The 20,291-nt window shown below is 37.6% G+C and overlaps 1 protein-coding gene across 1 annotated transcript in view; it reads right to left on the bottom strand.

Moving 5' to 3' along the window:
* OTOGL (otogelin like) overlaps positions 1-20,291 on the bottom strand; it is a 96,923-nt gene that overhangs the window by 46,402 nt on the left and 30,230 nt on the right. The window contains exons 22-27 of the mRNA XM_075504264.1: positions 19,200-19,252; positions 18,318-18,480; positions 14,845-14,952; positions 13,897-14,035; positions 254-388; positions 85-105 (exon numbers count right to left, since the gene is read on the bottom strand). Of these exons, the coding sequence (XP_075360379.1) occupies positions 85-105; positions 254-388; positions 13,897-14,035; positions 14,845-14,952; positions 18,318-18,480; positions 19,200-19,252 (619 nt within the window). The remainder of the gene's footprint in view (positions 1-84; positions 106-253; positions 389-13,896; positions 14,036-14,844; positions 14,953-18,317; positions 18,481-19,199; positions 19,253-20,291) is intronic.

The following is a 20,291-nucleotide window of genomic DNA, read 5'->3' as shown; positions in this document are numbered from 1 at the left end:
AAACAAATAAATGCCAATATGCTTCAACTGCTTGAGGCTTTTGAGCAGTCTTCTTTGTAGGACAAATATGACTTGAAAAAAAACCAATGAAAAATGAGATTTTTCCTGGGACTTGCTGCTTTATCCAGGCCTAGGCACTTGTACTATGTTAACTCAGACTGAGAGACATTTTCCAAAAACATGCTCCTTTAGAGTTGTAACTTTACAATGCTTATCTTAAAGGGCAACCCAAAAAGGAAAGAAAATAACTAACCTGCTTCTCAGAAGGTTCACTAAAATAAATCTCAGTGTCTCCAACAGTGATGAAAACATTCTTCGAGCAAACAATATCATTGTCAAAGCACTTTTTGTTCTGAGCAATTATTGATATATTTGAGTTATCTGTGCTCTGCAATATGAAGAAGAAATCATTTTACTTATAGACTCAATTGCATTTCACTCCTGCAGATTTATTCCAGGCTTACCATCACAAAAAGATGGATAACTTAGTATTTACACATCTTTGAAATTAAATTTAAGAAAGCTATCAAACAAGGAAATGCATTTTTAAATTCAAAGCTGAACCTACAACCAACTCAAACTTTGGAGTTAAACACAAAGAGCCATTACGTTCAGCTGTTAGTCCTCCTTCTGAGGACTTCACAAACTCAGAGGATCAGCCTACCCCTAAAATAAGAGTCTGGTTTAGGCTTTTAAAATGTGCTCATACATGGAATCCAATATTTACTGCACAGTATGGTTGTCAAAATCAAGACATACTATAAAAAGGGCTTTATTTTTAAACCAAGGTACATGAGATCAAGCTGTTTTCATGTTTTTAAAACCACGAAACCTACCATCTGTCAGTAGTAGATAGAACAATTTTTGTACCACCACCCATCAAAATTCACAAAACCATGAGTCATACTCAATGTTATTGGAGGGGGCAAAGGTTTCTGCTGATATTTTTGTTTGTGTTTTTTTCTTTAACATTTAGAAGATTTGTCTACTCTGTTGTGTTTTGATTTGCTGGTGTTTTAAGTACCCAAAATTCAAATTTATTGCCTTTCCAATCCCATATCTCTTGGCTCTCCAGCCTGTAAGTTAATTTTGCATTCTAGGCACATAAAATTATTTTTGCACCTTGGCTCAACATGTCTGTTTATTCACCTACAGCTTCTGTGGTTCTTCTGTACCCTGAGGGAAACACACATGCACCTGGTAATTCCCCATGCTATGACTGGTACTGGAACAAAGGAGACCAGCTGTATTTTCAGAGTTGATAAGGCTATCACAAACAAAAATAAAGTTGAGTTACTCTTATAATTTCTTATTTTAATTTGTCTTTCAATTCATTTCTATACCAATCCTTGCAAGTCAACAAGAAGCCATAACTATAGAAAAGAGAGAGTTAACTTCATAACATTAATATAAGCCAACAACAGTGCTTCTGAATCCAGTTTAATTTTTTATCAATTTCAGTCCTACAGTCATTACAAACCTGAGACAGATACGAAATAAATATCTTGGAGGTGGCAAGCTATGTATCTCACCCGCTGAGTCATCCAGTCTTATATGAGACACTTGGGTAGTGCTGGAAACAAAAAGAAGTTTAAACTTCTCTACTTACTCCCACTCTCCTTTAAACACTCTCTGAGACTATGACTAGCTGAAACTAACTGCAGGTGCTAACGGGCACAGTGGGAAAGACAGGAATAGTGGCTTCAGCAGTTCCCCAGTCCTGGGAACTCCTCTTGGTTCCCAGCAATGCTCTTGGAGAGCTCCACTTGGCCACAATGGGAGGGATCCCTTGCCTTGGTTTGGGCCCACAGCATCTCTCCCCAGAGCTTTGCTCCCTCCCTTGGGCAGCGTACTCCTGAAAGGTGCTGGGTACATACTCCTAACTACTCCTTGCCTGTCTCATATTTGTACCCTTATTTGTTCTGTGCTCATCAGAAATCAAAAATAAAAAACCTTATCAGCAATTTTTCCTCACCAGTGAGAAACATTGCGTACAGAAAATATGGGTGCTACAGGAAGCAGCTTTTTCTTTTTTTCCTTAAAAAAAGACATAGTGACCAAACTGCTTAAAGAACACTTTCAATCTAAAATAAAAAAACCAACCCAACCCTAGATGATGGGAAGCGTAGAGGTATTTTTGTTGCCACACAGAGGAGGTGCTACAGCTTTGCTGCCCTTAGTCTAGCATGGCCCGCAAGCCAGAAGGTGCTGCTGCTTGGCATAGGAAACACTCTACAGCAAGCATGAGCAAATGTGATGAACATAAGGTATGGGAGACTGCCTGCAAGCTTTCTGTTACCCTAATGCCAGGGCTTAAGAAACAGGTGGTATGTGTTAGCAATTAGCTTGGAAAACAACAGTTAAGGTGAGTAAAGTTAGCCACTAGCTACTAGTGGTAAGGAGGGTGTAGAAAATCAGCTCTTCATGATTTAGAAGGGGAATTCAGTTTAAAAGTACTGAAAGCTTCAGAGTAAAGCAAAGTTCATCTGTTCTGTTCTGTTATAAAGTTGATTTAGGTTGCACTCAGAATAAAATTGGTCACTACCTTTTTGGGAAATACACTGTGTTTTAATTAAGCCAGGCTTGCTGCTGGAGTCAGTCCAGTAATTATTCCCCTCCAAGTCAGATAACAGCCCAGAGCATTTTTTGATTTATTGGAGGTGATGTGGTAAATTAAAAAGGAGACAAACTCATTAGTTTGGTAGATAGGATGCAAGCTGATACATTCTGTGCTGGCCAAATGAAAAGTGAGCAAGGAAGATACCTCCTCACCATGAGACAGTTCAGAAAAGGACTTTGCTTGCTAGTCTACGGGTCTATTTGATGCCTAGGACATTGTGGGCTGTTTTCATTGCAGAGTTCATTCCTCTTCAGTTAGCTTAGCCTCAGCAAAAGGGGACACTCTGAGTTAATAGGAAAGCAATGTCTTCACTGTAAGAAAAGAGATGGAGGGCTTTATTTTAAATAAGGATAGTTAATTCAGGCTAATTATCCCACAGTAAAAATACACCTTTTTTGGCAATGAAGACAAGTTCTTGGAGCAGCACCGGGTAGCTGTCTTAGCTATGCTAATTGAAGCTGCTGCCTGTGCCTTCTGACAAACCAGGCCAATCCCTTCAGCTGAACAGCATCAACATACTCAAGTCAGAAGTTTTTGTGTACGGTTGGGATTTGAGCCAAGGGCAAAAGTTGAGTTATATTTCAAGTTAACTCTGCAGTAGAGAGATGCCTGGAGACAGGGAGTGTTTTGCTGACCAAAGCCAGAACAGGGAGTCCTGAAGACATGTGAAGTACTTCCTTACTTGTAGGACTGCATGTTGGCGTTAAATTATTAGAAATGATGCAGGATGGAAATGCAGAGAGACAGTGGTGGTGGTTCAATAGAGCTATGAGTAAACCAGGCATTTAAGAAAAAGGGCTTTGCATTAAATCCTGAGTCTTCTGTGCTTTCTCTCTTTCTAATTAAATCTTAGACCTAAACCCAAATATAAAAACACCATTATGGATTACGTATCTCTTGTGGCTCAAAGCTTTCGAGATAAGAGTTGCTTTACATACATACCCTTGCCATTCTCTCCATACATCTCAATAAAAATTGGGTCTTTTCCCACCCATACAGTACCAGCCAAATTCAAAGTTGAATGACAGTTTCTATCCTGGTCTTCAAATTATTCTGTAACTGCTATATGTGCAGCCTCTGCTTTCAACAGGGAAGAAATAAAGTGCAGTTGAAACTTAGCACTTAACTATTGCCAACACAAAAGAAAGAACAGGGACTATTTAGATAAAGTGAGGATCATCTTTTAATGTTTGTATAAGACAGTGAGGTCTTGGGCAAATCTCAACAGCTTATAGGAACTGTGATAGTGTAAATGATAATGATCGAGTTCCATCTCTCTAATCTGCACTGGATCCACACAGGTATGAAAACAAGCTTTTGTCACTACCACTGGAAGAAATGTCTGAGTAGACACTAGGAGCAGGTTTAACGAATAACAAGGTGGGGTTTTTTGTTGGTTTTCTTTTTTTTTTCTGCACAATCTCTTTCCAAGGCAGAGTCGCTCTTTACCTTTTTAGGTAAAATGCACCCAACAGGGGATGTACTACTACAGTTCATCATGTGAAACCTACTTACGCTGACAGAAACTAGAAATAAAATGGTTTTCCCACTGCAAGAGTATCTTCCCACGTAAATTACCATATCCAGCCTGTTCCAACTTAATATCAGTTTCTTTGTGATAACATGGAGTTGCCAAGCAACAGGGAAGACAGAGTCACAGCTCCGGGCAGTCAGTCAAAAGCTCATTGTCAGTCCCGCTTCTCAGGACATTCTTTTTCTAGCCTTCACTGCACTTTCTTTCCATATTTCTTCCTAGCCGAAAAAGCACTTCTTTCCTTTTTTTTTTTTACTAGTGCTTGGGAATGCTAGGGTTTATTTTTGTCGGAAACTTTCTATTTCAATATCCCATTAGAAATTTTCTATCACTATTAACCAATAACAACACTGTGCAGTGTGCTTACATAGTCAAAATGCAGCCTGGGAGAAGACAATTTAAAAGTGGCTGTATTTATCTTCTTTGAAAGTTTCATTAAAATCTCTCTAACTGTTCAGTGTAAAGACTCATTCTTTTCCATTCTTAATACTCTGGTTTTCCCCCCCCTTTTTTTTTTGTTCCTTACAATACACTAACTTGCAAACTAGGGTGGCCATCAAAGCATCTAGGGACATACTGGGAACTGGATAGAGATAGATTAGTCCTATTTTCCTTTTGTTTTAACGACTCTTTAGAGGTTTTCATACATAGCCATATGCACAAACAAATGCAAAAAGCTCTAAAAATACTGGAAAAAATATACACTAGTTTAAAAAGTAGAATTTGCTTTCTCCTTCCTACATATTTTCAGAGATTAGCTCTGTTCAGACTTAACCTTTCAGGAAATTTTATGGAAATTCAGTATTAGTGTGGTGGTTGTTTATTGGGCTGAGTTTCTGAGTTTCTTCTGAAGGAACTTAACATTTGAAACTATTACTTCTAAGTGAGATTGATCCTAGAAGTAAAGCATCTTAGCCCAGATTTAGTGAGCATTTAGGCATACATATTTAAGTGGTTTTTGGAGAGCAGACAAATGCCTTGGCACCTGACATGATCTTGCTCTCTTAGTTTCTTGTGCCACTTTACGGGGGGGTTGATCTCCAGGTAATCAGTGAAAACACATTAATTATGCAAAACTCATTCACAATTCACACCAAAAAGCATCTCCTGTTGGAAGGCTTCTTTTTTTTTGCTGGTGTGATAATTTCTTCTGTACCATTTCAGAATTATATATATACATTCTGTGTAACTTTATTTAATCCCTGCTTTTGCATCCTGTAAAAATTTGTATCATCAAATACTTTTCCCCATAGCTATTCAAACATTGGAGCAATATTGCTTGGAGTCAGCAGATGGCACTGATACACACTGTCTCAGTTTGGGAAGAAAGCCACGTGAAAGTTGAGAAACAATATTACAGGAAAGATAGTAGATGATCCTCTTACAGGAGAGAGAAAAGGAATAGTAATAGTACTTATTTTTCTACTGATGTTATGTATTTTTATAGAAGTATTTTAAAAAACCCACATTTAGGAACTAAGAACCTAAGAGCTAAATTGCTCATGCACACACACATGCACATAAATTCTTTTTTTCTCAGCATCTTCTACAGAGCTGCAGATTATGTGATTATTTTCACTTAAAATATGGCAAAGAAACTTGCAATAATCTGTAAGATATGATACATTTCTAGCATTGTAGCACAGTTGAGTAGAAATGGAGGAGAGCAACATGACTGAGTAGATTCACTGATGCAAATTCAAAGGGAGTGAGATTATTCCAGCTACTGACTCACCCTCAAACAACTTCCAGATATCTGCTAATGCACCCACGATAACTCTTTCCTATTTCTTTAAAAATTACTTCCCAAAAGGGTACACCTAAGGCAGAATAAACTCTCAACAGCTCTTGAGAAGAATGCATTAAAAGTATCTACGTGTATGTGTACAAGCAATAGGAAAAATAAATCATTATATCATATTTTCTTTATTATACATCGGGGGTTTTGTAGTAGTTTTTATGGCAATATAGAGTTGTTGGGTATTCTGAGGTTTTGTCAACAATATTCTTTAAATCCAAATTTTTTTTAAAATCTACTGCTAATAATGAAAAGTACATGACAGGGAATATTTTACTTGATATACTTCAAAACCTTGTTCTAAGTCAATGTTTCTTAACTTTGAAAAAGTTGATTAATCAGCTAGAGATCCCTGGAAAGGTTTTGGTTTTCTCTTTTATATTTTAGGAGAACTATATTAAAAGGTTTGAGCAAAGATCATTTAAAGCAGATTTTCTTTTGTTTCATTTACTTAGCTTTGCCTGCTTGTGTATCAGATTTGGCTTTTGCACAGGTCATATTACTGCAATCCCTTTCTAATTAAAAATGAGATATTCTGAAGATTAAGGATTTGAGAACATTCAAGTATTTGTTTCCAAGTGACACATTCTGCAACACGAGCTATTCTGAATCACAAGTCAGCAGCACAGTTGGTGGTGTTAGTTTTAAATATCTAAACAGGTATTTATATGAGACCTATTAGTATTGTTTTATTAATAAGTGCATGATAAACATCAATTTTTGGTCATTGTTGGTTGTAATGATAAAGCACAACATAACAGGGAAAAAAAAAGGACAAGACATAGTGGGGATAAATTTGCCTTTTCTGAGCTCCATCAAATGATGGCAGGGGCTAGAAAGCTGGAACTTGCACAAAGCTTTTATTCTTTTAAATATAATGAATGTTAAATGTGTTCATTTACAATGCTGAAGTTTAGTTTCTATGCATTCAGAAACAAAAATACTCATTTTTTACTCTAAACCAGAGTAAATTTAATTCACAGTTCTCGTAGCTCTCCGACAACACCCAGAGTCAGAGCCCATAAACTGCTAAGCAGCATCTACAGGTGACTATCCTGAGTATCCTCCCACTTCAAACACAGCAAAAGGCTTTCATTTTACTGCTGCCAACATACCCTACAGCTTCTTGAAACAGCAGCACATGATGCTAGTTTTTGCTCATCTTTTACTGCTATATCAGTAGAAGATGGGTATCAACAGTCCACAAAGCTGTACCCACCAGAGGCAATCCAGCTCAGGCAGTCATTCTTACAGTGAACTGCCTTTTCAGGCAGCCATCAGATGATAACATTTTAGAGTCAGTATAGCCAAAGGGCTGTTGGATGGTGAACATTAATCCAAAAGCAGAAATTGAAGGTGAAAAGGTCACTTTCTTCAAGCTGTGTGGTCACTAAATGGCAAGGTCCTCAGAAAGAGGATCCAACTTCTGAGTCAAACCATGCACACACCGCGTCCAAATTGCCATTCTCATGGCAAGAAACTTTTCCTCAAGCCTTTCCTGGAAGGCCTCCATGCTAATCTGCACAAATTGAAAGAAATCTTTCCTTTTCTTGGAGAATAAAAGTGATTCATTCACTGCATAATTTAAAGGTCTGGAGAATCAGGTGGTGGAGACGGAAAGGCATGTAGAGGTAATTGAGTCTGAAATCATTGATCTGGAGAAAATGGAACCAGAACATAAATCCATTGCCAACTGTAATCAAATCTTTTGCTCACAGAAGGGGTAGAACCAATGGAAAAACAGGTATAAGCCAACATTATCTGAGCACTGTGCTTCCCAGCTGAAGACAAGAAAGGAAAGTGATGTCTCCCACAGGGAGTTCGCTACTGACCCTTACAGGACTTCCAGAGACCCAGAAAAAAGAAGGCATCCAGAAAGGTTTCCTCTGAAATCATGGGACTGATGAAAAGCAAACTGTTGGTATTCTTTGCAACTAGAGCAGGGCAAACTACTCACAGTAAATAATATTTTCACTGAAATGTAGTCTCTCTCTTTTGGACACAAATTTGCATGCAAATTGTCAAGAAACATCATTATTTCTACACAGTTACTGTTGCTATAAATTATTTGACAAGTGTTTTAGGTGGACATATTTTGGCACATCACTTACTCATGAAATTATTTGCTGGAATGTGGCTTTGAGGATTAGATATGTTAATTAAAAAATTAAAGGCATTCTGATTGGAACCCCATGTTACAGTTTTATTCCCTGAATAGATGAAAATTACTTTTAGAGTCAAGTTTCCAATTTAAAACATTTGTCATTTCAAAGTCAACATTATTTATTTTCCCATTAAAATCTTCAGAGTCTAAAATAAAGTATTTGTCTTAACTATGAACAGTCAGCTTGACAATGTTGGTTAACCATGAACCTGCAGCTTTAGTCCTCCATAGGGAGACTAACAGCAAGCAGAATGTATTAATTTTGCAAACATGCTATGAGAGAGACCATGCAAAATACTATTTCATTCTATAGGTTTACCAACTTCATGGATCTACAGACTGGCTACCTGGCACAAATGAGGATGAAAAAAGCTGCACAAAAAATTAGAGATAGTCAATAAGGGAAAATGGGATAAAGGCTACTTCTACCTCCTCAGATGTGACAAATGAGTAACTGAAGAATTGTTGCTCTGTGTGTGATTGCTCCAGCTTATGCCCAGTCATCATTTAACAAATTTACCAATCAAGATGAAAATCTCAGCAAGTACCAGGTAAAAGATTATCAGTGCATCAACCAACTTCTGTATTAAGCATTCGAATAAAAGCATCATAAATGAAGAGTTTTGAACTTGCATCAAGTTACAAAAGAAGGGGTATGCAAGAAAAGAGCTCCCTTGCTGTATTCCCCAGGGCAGACCAGGTATCTAACACTGGGGACTGCTCATCAATAGGATAATCATTTGGGAAACTGTAGAACTGGTTCACCAGATCATGCATGTTTTGTTAAATGAACCTCAGCCTTAACAAATGGGCTCTCATGTGGTGTCTTCTGACCCAAAAGGGTTACATCTGCACTTCTAATTGGCATAACAGTTCAATTATTTGATCAAATGTCTTGTTGTTGCTTTCATAATCCTCCAACACACTAAATCTGGTGATAACTTTGGCTTTAAAAGAGCCTTCATGGTTGCATCAAAAACATTAAAAAGGTGACTTTAAAAAGGCCAAGCCCCCAGTGTCAGATGAAAAGAAGTAAAAATATTTTTATCATATACTTTAAAGTTAGGACTAATCCGTAAAATGTGAATACTTGAGGATGAGGGCTTAGTTCTGCTGACCTCCATCTTTCATGATAGAGGAATAAAACAGTCCTTCCTTTTCTTCGCTTTAGGACCTTATTGACAACATACTAAAGGTAATGGAAAGACTTCAGTGGGTTGTTTGGGGTTTTTTTTTAAAAGGCAGATAAGCATTACAACAGAGCTCCCTCTCATTCGAGGATATTCTGACAGGTAGACTATCCTTCTAAACTCTTGCTTGGAGTCTCCCCCAAATCAGAGAAAATAAAATTCTGCTTCTCAGAAGAGAACAAGTGTGAGGGGCTTCAAGGGCACTGACCCTAGAAGCCTTAATAAACGCACTGAACTGCAGGACTGAAAACCACCACAAAGCTAGAAAAAGGCCAACACGTGTGATAGAAAGACAGCAATTTTACTGTAAAAGCAGAAGTCTATGAAACAGGCAAGTGGAATAAATAGACCTCAAATACAAATAACACACAGAAAAAGTTTGCTAGAAAAATAACACCATTTTGTTAGGGAAAGAATGTAGCATCATGAAAGACAGAAGATAAGCAAGAAAATGGAAGAAAGCAAGCTATTTAAATCTTTTTAATTAAGAAATTGGTTGGTTTAAATTCATCAATATTCAGATTAGCTAAAATGAAGTGTTTACGTGATCTACACTGACAAATGAGTTGGTCAGCTAAGATTTTTCTTTTTTTCCTTTGAAATTACTGAGGTTCTAAAATGTTAGAAGCAAATATTGATGTCTTCTCTGTCTATGTCATTTATCCATACAGGGACTTTACCTCTCAGTGTGTAATGTAACTCCTAATTCCTTGAAAAAGATGAAGTTATCATTTCATGAGACATTACTGCCCTAATTTTCTTCATTGCTGCATTAAATCTTTTTGGTCGTTTTCTGACTGATGGATATATCTGTTGAACTAGTTATAAAGGGCTTTTTCATACACCTACTGTCACCTTAAACAAAAAGGCCTGACCATGATACTGATGTTGAAAACAAAGTTTGAAGTTTCATAATTGGCTGAAAGTCGATACTTGATTTTTCTCCCATAGGAGTACAAGAGCTCCTTATTAAAAACCTAGTAAAAGGTAAGGGTGACTTCTTTGTTTGGTGCAGTGTAATACAGTGACAAATTAAAGAGCTGTTCAAACAGATCCCATTTAGGGAGGCTAACAGCCAAATCAAACAGTAAGGGCTGGTAACGTGGATGGGAACAGTGCATTATCATGCCACTGGGGACATGGGATTCAGATTATAATTCTTGGACTCAGTTCTACATCTGGGAAGAACTAGTTTGCCAACAAATTTGTTGTAGTTTTCATTTCCCTCATTGCACTGCTACAACACCTTTATTTAGAGTATATAACATAGCAGAGACAAAGCGGTCCACTTCTCACAGGAAAAAGATTAGTAAAAGGGAAAGGACAAAGTTATTACAGTGTTGTATATACAATATTACAATCACTTCAGTTGTTTCAATTTCAGGTGTTTGGTGAGCCTTTTACATGTTATCCATAAAATTCAGCCTTGTAACAGCACTGCAAACTACCATTAAGTCAATGGATTGTGTACTAGCCACTACGCGATCTATGATGTTCTATATACCTTGCAGGTGGGGAACATGAAGCACACAGCACATACCCACCATGGCAGGGGGGTTGGACTAGATGATCTTTAAAGGTCCCTTCCAACCCAAACCATTCTATGATTCTATGATTTAAGTTAAAAAAAAAAAATGTTGGTTTGTAGAACAGGTAGCATGGTTTAGGTGGCAACGCTGCCCTGGACAGCTGTGCCTGCCGAGGTGACAGGCAACGCATTTAAACTTTTGCAACTACATATACTTTCCCACCTTCCAGCTGGCTTGCTTATTTGGATAACAGGCTGCAAGAGGCAGGGCTCTCTCACATACTTTCTGAACAGAGTAGCTCAAGGGAGACTCATTATATTACTCTGATACTACTATTAAAAAATGTCATTGCACATGGCCACAATGTAGGGGAGGATGATTATGAAGACACAGCCGTGGAAACTTCTGCTCTAGGAACAACAAAAGGTATTTCAAAAAAGAGCAGCCTCATCATGCTATCATGTCACACATATAACGTAGTTTAATGGCATCAGTATGTGGTACAACTGCATACGTGTACGTGGTACAACTGTGGTGTAACTGTGTACACGCAAATAGAAGCATATGTGAAATTGGAGAATGGATGACACTTTGGATTATCACTCAAGCTGCCACTAGGAAGAGGCCAATTACATCTGTTTCATATATTTTTCTCACATAAAATTCCATTCCTGCAGAGTAGTAGCTAATTTAGTGCCTATCTTCATGGTAGCATAGTTACAGTTATTTTTTCTATTCACTGATTTGCATATTTCATTGTTTAATTTCATCCTCCATTTTATCATGCAGTGTTTTCTGCTGTAAGATCTTCTGAACCTTTTGGTGGTCCATCTTTGTTTCAGCTGTTCAGACTGATGCTTTACTATGCTCCACCTCAATCCTCACACCACCTTTTCAAAATTGTTTCTGAAGATGCTGAACACAGGTCTCAGCATGGATCCCTGTGGGATGTCACCGGGATTTCTCCATTCTAAAAAAATGCCATTTATTCCTAGCTTGTAACTTCTAACTTTAAATTCGTGTCTCAAAGAAACTTCACTCTCATCCTATGAGAGACTAGTCTCTAAAAAATATTTGTTGAAATCTGTCTCCAAAAGGTCTTTAAGCTGAAATACACACATATTGACCTGATCATCCTCATCCATATGTTTATTGTCCTCACGGAATAACTCAGAAGATTCATCATGTGTGAATTTCTTTTACAAAAAAAAAAGAGTTCAACTCTTCCCCAATATCATGTCATTTCTCTTTATTATAATTTCTATTAATTTTCTTCACATGGAAATCAGACATATTGGTCTGTTCCTGCCAAATTCAGCCATGGAGTTCTTTTAAAATATTTGGTTATACTGCCATGTTCCATTCCTTTGATTCCAGGATTGCACATCACATAGTTCATCAGTTCTGTGTTTTAGTTCCCTCAAAGCTCTTGGGCATCTGCCATATTATCCCATCCTTTGTTCCTTTTATTTTTTTTCCCCTAAAACTTCTCCAAACATTTCACAGTCAAAAATGAGCCCACAGATACATCATCTGTTCCAGACATAATTATGCAGTGCCTAATTTGTAATAAACACTCCTTCGAAACAGATCATGAAAGTTTTCCATATACTAAAGAGAAAAGAAAAATGACGAACAAATTAGGCCATACTGTCTCACATTAGCTAAGTTTCAGGAAAAAAACAGTTTGAAAAGCTGAAAAAAGTCTGAAAAGTCTGAAAAGCAGATCTACGTAGGCAGCATTTTCATCATTTGTGTCATCACATTCACCTGAAGAAAGGTCTGTTGGCAGTGTGCCACATGCCTTAATTATGTGACTGCCAACTTTATTCTTGGACTCCAAATGCTCCCCGTGGTTTGTTTCCCGATAGGTACTTTCTTATGCCATAGAGTGGCAGGTGACATCTGCTTGGAAAAGCAAAACATTCCAGCATCATACTGAAGTTTGAAAAAGCAGCATAGATTTGTCTTACACACCTCTCTGGCTGGATGGCATAAGAATTAAGAAATGACAAGCCACCTTTCCATCTCATCATACAGGCAAGATGATTTTACAGGTAAAGTAACCCCTATTTTTTGCATCTTAAAGGAGGAAGGTTTGTGCAAAGGTTCATATACTTCTAAGAGTAAGAGCTCTTTTATGAGACAATATGATACATGCCAGGAGTCTGCTATGAGGTATTCCTATTATCTTTATCAAACCTCTCTCTTTTTTAAATTTTTTTTAAAAAAAGAAAAAAATCTGGAACCAATCTATTTTATTTCACAGCTGTGAATACTCTACTACAGCGTATACAAAATAAACTATTTGCAGTAGTCCTTGTTGAGAAACCATGCTTTTTCTTAAGGTTAGACAGTTAGGGTTGACAGAAAATGAATATTCTTCTAAACACATTACTGTAACTCAGAAGACAGACTCTTAGCCTTAATAATAGCAACAATGATAATAAACAATAGTGTTGTGAGTAATAGAATATATTTCTAAATGTCAGTAATGGTATTTTTAAACAAAAAAGGCTAGCAATGTACTGTAAATCTGTGCTATGAGGAACATTACCATGTAGCTGCCAGAGAAGCTCAATGAAGGATTTCATTGTTGAATTATGAAATCATTGTGTTTGATATTCTTATACACATACACTCCAGATCTGATGCAGATCACATTCAAGAAGGATTCCAAGCAGCCTCAGAGGTTCTCATTAACCCTCTGCCAAGCAGAGTTTATAATTATTAAATAGTTCTATAGATTATACCTAGTTCTAGAACAGTTTCTATAGTATTATTCTTCATTCATTGTGATGAAAGCATGGTTCAGGTAGAACAGAAAACATTGTTTTCTATTTTTCTCTAGACCACATAGATTCATAAGGACACACCCCTGTACATTTTCAAATGACTGAGCACGAAATGTCATTTACAGATTTTTCCTTTCAGATACATCTGTTCTGCACCTGTTTTCTTAATGTTTGTTTCTATAGATCATCTCCCAGTGTTCAAAATATTTGCCTTCTTACAGAAACTTTCACTTGGACACATGGAAATGTATGAACAATCCTCCTACCTTGAGCAGGTAAGCTTGGCAGTCACTGACATAATCATACTCCAATCCGTCAAAGGTATAATAATGTCGATCTCCGTAAATAGTGCATACAGCAGGACAGGGGTAACTAGTGCAATTGAATATCCCTCTCCGACAAACACTGTAAGGAAAATTAACAATCAGTATCTTCTCATAGCAGGATCATTTTCTTTTTATTTTCAAGAAGAAGCTTTCTTGGGTTCTTTATTTCAAGTCACACAGAAATTCATGAAAGGAAGAATAGTCTCAGACCTTGAAACACAGAGCTATTCTGTGGATTGCTTCTGAAATTATTGGTAATGCCATGACAGAAAAGTGCTATTTTTTTTTTTAATTATTAAATATATACTTAACTAAAGACAGATATTTTGGCTAGCAAATTATAATGGATGAAAAACTTTTGCATCAATAGGAGTCAGGTAAGGCTCCTTAAAAAAGATGCTCATTTTCTAACTGTAATGCTTTTTTATTTCCTTTTTTTTTTTTATTGCCCATCTTCTTCCTATACAGTCACTCATGCTGAGTGGTAACTCACACTGCAAACAATCCAGTTCCCAAAGACTATTTACCACTGTTGTACATTTAATTTATCTTTTTTTCTCCTTGGTTGTCTTTCATAATATTCTATTCTCCAAAATGCCAAATGTCTTTTCTTTCAGAGATTAACTGATATGTTGGAATCAAGCATTTGCTATTGACTGGTTTTTAATTTGGAAATCTTCTGCTTCCTTTTCAGACCAGAAGAAGCACTCACCCAAAAGTCTGCTTACTCTTCCAAGTCTATTAGTAAGCCTAATAAAAGATATATCCTGTAACTGTCTATAAACAAGCAATTTTGATTTTCAACGTACTCAATGCGTTTTCTGTATTGATTTCCCTTTGTGGCTAGACCCAGATGATTTGGAAGTATGCAAAATGCATGTCACTCACCAGGTGTAACATGGTGTAGTTATCACTTCTCCTGACAGAAATTCCCTGTCTTTCCAGGTGCATGGACAACTGTCAGGAATATAACATTTCCCTCTATGCTCAGCCATCCTTCAAAATAAAAGAATTATTAAGACAAAAGTGTAAATTCACAAGTAGATCAACATAACTGAATGTGTACTGTATTGCCTAAACCCCGCCGAGGGCAACCGGTCTTCCATCCAGCCAAGGACAATTGTTTCAGCAGCAAAAGCTGTCTGAATCAAATGATCTCCACTGTGCACAGCTGGAGACCTCGCAAAGCTCACAGCTGCTGCTCTCCTTCTACCTCGAAAGGGGTGCCTTGGTGTGGGGCAGCAGCTCCTATGCCAGAGCGCAGGTAGTGTCGGTACTCCTCCCTGCAGACTGCAGAGCATCTGTGTGTTACGCACGCTGCTGAGGCTGCAGCCCGGCTGCCCTTCCCTCTCTGCTGCTCCCTCGTCCTCCTGTCTCAGGGAAGCAGCCAGACTGATGTGCCTGCTCCTCTGCACAGAGCAGCAACCGTCCTGTTCTGAGCACAAGATAGTGAGCTCGGCCATGGCAGCTGTTGCAGAGTTAGCAGGACAAAAGAAATACAGTTTAGGAAGGGCAGTGGTAGAGGTTACCTGCCTACCCCGGGGAAGTGGAAACAACTAATAATGTTAAGACAAAACAGCGGCATTTAATGCAAAAAGCAGCAAATCTAATTAGATCATGAATAAGTGACTCCGAGATGTGGTTAACCACTTGTTGCTATCTCCTCATTTCCACCTGCTTAGCGACATTAACTTTAAAAAAAAAATGTCACTGACACTCCCAGTGCTGCTCCTTAGGGGGGCAATTCCTGCAGTTGTCATTGCAACGCACGGTTGAGAGTACAGAGAGATGCGTTTTCAAAGTCTGACCTTGAGATTCCTTCAACTGAAGTTGAAGTTAAAAGGAGTACACAGATTAGAGTTTTCTTCTCCGCATAATTCCTGGTTCATTAAAGATTAACTGGTTTTAAGTAAAAGAGTCAAGTGTTCAGAAAAATGATTAAAGATAGGAAAGCACTAGAACGGATGGCTTGGGAAGGTCAGTTAGAGTCTCTGTCAATGGAAGTTAAATATCTGCCAAGAATAACATAGGTATTGCTGATGCTACCTAAGAGCAGGAGAACAACTTAGCCCCATGAGGTCCCTTTCCATACTGCGCTTCTGTACTTCTGTAATTCAACTTATCCTCTTATATCTCCAGTTCAGTGTTAGGGTGACTTTCAGTGTATCTTTGGGTGATATTGTCATTCTCAGCTCATTTCCTCAGGAAATTTCGAGCTATTCTATTCAATTTTTATACCATACCAGAGACTTCCAGTGTTTCTTATTCTTTGTCACCTCTTTAACTACCGACTAAAAGAACCACAAGCTATCGTGCAAGAATTTTAACAATAGAAAATGTAAAACGTTTTTACTTTAAGAGGACCATTTTTTGCATACTGGAGTCCATCCTGTCATAGGTTTCCAAAGGAAAGGGTTTCAATACCATGCACAAGCTGCTTTACTTTGTGAGCACCATAAATATCCAGGATGCTAAAATAAGGTGCCAGTCTCCAGCAGAATTCAAGATTCCACCCCAAAAGGTTAGGTCATTGGGTCAAACAATGGGTTGTGGTAGAAATAAGGTGGGAAAGGAGAAACAAAGAGAAGAACAGCAACTTAAGACAATTTAAAAATGACATAACAGTAAAACTTCTCATAACAAGGCTTTCATGACTTGTCCATATGGATTTAATATCATGAGGTATATGCTTAACATTTGCTTGTATAAAAAAGAGAACTTCTGAACCCAATTTTTAAGATAACCCTGCTGGTCCCTTCTTAGCTAAAAGTCATACTCACTTCTTGGAACTATGAGCCTGAAAGGCATAATGGCTCCAGAAATACAATTTAACACCGATTATGGTACTAACTGCACTAAATGTTACACGTTTACTTTTCTATCTAATAGCAAAATAAGTGTTTATTCTCTCACTTAACAAAATAATTCATGTGGTTTATTCCACTATTTGACAGAAACTTGGGATTTGGCTTGTCTGTACCCCTTTTATAGTTTATCATTCAGAAAACAATCAAGTAACATATTCAATGTGAAATGGTATAATACTACTTGACTGTGAGAGCAGGGCTTTAGCTCTGTTTTTTAACTTCTATTTTAATTATTTTAAACTTTGAAATGAACTTTCATGACGATGCTAGTTTAAGTTCATGCAAATATCATGGTGATGTTTCAGTAAATATATACTAGTTTTTATATGATGCCTTGTACAGATTCATCCATTTTTGTGTTAAAAATAATTGTTTATCTCTAGAACACTAATGGTCTTGAAAGCTAACTCCTTAGTTGAGGCAGAGGTTGTAGAGGACTACAGAATACCAGGCAAGAACAACTAGTGAAACAGCAGGCAACAACAACTAGTGAAATCTTAAATAGCTATGCCTGAAATCTGTCCTTCACCAGTGCTTAGTCATCTATGAACATCACAAGCTGCTGGACGGGGAATTCTGGCAGTCTCTGATCTGTGCACAACTGATATACTGTCAGGGGACCATTGGCTACACATACAGTGAAATAAAATCAAATCTTGAGAAAAAACAGGGAGCACTCCACCTGAGATCAAATTGCAGCAATTTGCACAGTATATTTGACGCTTCAAATCTGAAAGTGCATGCAGCAGGTATCAGGGGAGGGAATGGAAACAGATGGAGGGAGTGGTGATTGATCCTGACAGAAACTTCACAACAAATGCTTTTGTACTTTGATGTGACCCCTGCAAAGCTTAGCAGACTGTTTCTGGGCACCAAATCCAAATACATGACTTGAGAAAACAAAAACTTTGGCTGCGTTCAGAAGGGCAGAGAGAATGAAGGGGAAGAGAGCAGGATCCAGCCCGCACACCCCCCCCACCACCTCCTGCCCCAGGTTGAGCATCAGTACTGTAAGCCTGAGTAGAAGTCTAGGTGAGACAATTACTTGGGCAGTAAGCAGGAACACAGATGGTTTACATTATGATTTTTTGCCATGTTTGCTTCTACACTCAAATAAACGATACTGTGCAAGTGGTGGGAGTCATCTCCTGTCCAGAGAGTCCCAAATACCAGCCAATCAGACTGGTAGCAAGTTGGGTATCTCATGGGATATTGGAATCATGGTCTCAGGATGGAGAAACTGTGGGACTCCAACTGAGGAAGCATTATAGCATGGAGCCCCACACCAGCAGGAAGGACAAAAGGGCTCTCAGAGACAAAAGAAAGAGCTGGCCTTTTAACTGTGACTGTATACCTGTTAAAATTTATAGAACAATAGCTTCAAAATTAAACTTGTGACACCACTGGGATTTAAAAAGCAAAAAAAATATGCAGAGTCAAACTGTGAAAAATATGTATATGGCTTGTGCTCCAGGTTGCTCTGCCAAAGCTTACCCAGGGGGGCAAATGCAGCCACTTGCACAGGGTGGTGAGGGCACACAGGAGAAGTTCATGGCAAGGTTCGCACAAGAGATCCCGCAATTCACACCCGCTGCTGGTAATCCAGGCACAGGAGATCTGCAGTCATAGTAGATTTTTCCTTCAGGGCATATGTGAACTTCAAATGCAAAATGCAGGTTAAATGAGATCAACTGCTCTTTTACACTGAAGGTTTTCTATTTGTTTTTGTTCACAATCTATTTATATTAATGCAGTTAGTGTACATTACAGTACACATAAGAATATGATCTGAATAAAAGTCTATAACTTCCTTTGTATTACAGAGATATAAAATTAATATATGTTTTAATGTAAAAAAAAGACCAAAATTTAATATTAAGCATCTGGATCTATGCACCCTGGATCTGATACACAGCCCATTCTTAAAGATGCAGTAATTATACCTTAGGTAGACAGAATCTTTAGAAGTGGCATAATTTTCAGTGTACTGAAATCCCTTCTAAATCCATTAAAAATTTACTTTCTAGAAATCAAGATCTTAAGGCTTCCTAAACATGGATAGTGAGCCTAATTTTAGGTATTCCCATAAGAACATATTGACCTACACCTCACATGTAATTATTTATTTTTTTAATTTCCCAAGTGACTTAGTACAATTTGTGCTACAGAAAAAGGAAAAAGAAAAAACCAAGACAACTTGTGCTCCTAACCTCCTATTTTAAATACATCATGACGTTAAGTATCTCATACACGAGATAAAATACATATGAGATAAAATAGAAAATACAAAATACATATGAGGAGAAAACCAAATGACTATTCAACGTTGAAAACTCTCTCTGTGCAACTGTAACATGAGACAAGACTGTAAATTACCTGTATTTTCTGTAGTGGCTTCAATACATTTCACTGTTCCATTCAAACACTGACTGGAAAAGAAAAGCAAACCCATCTTTATTCAAGGGGAAAATGTTTTGTAGCCACCATCTTAAAAAAGATAATACAACTTAATTTAAAGAACAGAAATCAGGAGAAGGAGGATTAAAATCCAAAAGCGTGAGTTCTGACCAACAGTTTGTTGGTGTTTTCTAACTGCTGATCTGTAATGAGGGCCCAAACTCACAAAGGTGTTTATGTACTATTTAATTGCCTAACTTTCACCAAAATAAAAAAGAAGCTGGGTATGTCAGCCTCTGTGGGAATGTAGGGCCAGGTGATTCAGGATGCTGGCAGTGTAACACAGAACCTTATCCGCCTTGGTGAATATGAAAGGATACAGTATGCGAATTTCCTGTTGCACAGACATTAGGATACACAGCTTGATTCTTTTTATGATAAAATACAGAATTGCAAAAACACATTTGACAATAAACCTAGTCCTCATTTTTTCCTTCTCCTTAAAAGAAAAATGTGAAAAAGACAAAGCATTGCAGAGGCATTACAATGGCAGAAAAATTAAGCCCCTGCTCTCACTTCTTAAACTACATGATTACCAAGCTTCAGTTATAACAACGATAATATATAAGACCTCAGCAAGAATCAACCTTGACATTCAAGTCACAGACATGATTTTAAATCAGCAGGTTGAGAGCATTTCTTGTAAAATGAACAAGTTTGACCAGGAAACCTGGGAGGTTTCCCCACTTGTTTCAGTGAGGTCAGGATTCCATCATGAATTAATAATACAAAATGACATAAATATAGCTCCCTTAAAGCCTTTGTTTGAAAGACTTTCCAAAATAGAATCACATTGTTTATTCTTCTGAAACCAGACTCATATTGCTATCATAATGCCCCCAGGTCTAAGAACAGGACTGCAACCTCTATGTGTGTGTTTTGAGATATTCTTTAGTCCCTGGCTTACAGAATTTTCCAGGTATCCTGTTGTTAAAATAATCAGCTACATAATCCAATTTATATTAGTCTCCCTTTTACTAAGTGTGTAACAAAAATAAAATCTTGATACAA

This window comes from Mycteria americana, chromosome 1 (assembly GCF_035582795.1).
Source record: "Mycteria americana isolate JAX WOST 10 ecotype Jacksonville Zoo and Gardens chromosome 1, USCA_MyAme_1.0, whole genome shotgun sequence".
Taxonomy (NCBI): domain Eukaryota; kingdom Metazoa; phylum Chordata; class Aves; order Ciconiiformes; family Ciconiidae; genus Mycteria; species Mycteria americana.
Note: the sequence above shows the minus strand (reverse complement) of the source record. Positions and strands in the feature narration are given on the sequence as shown.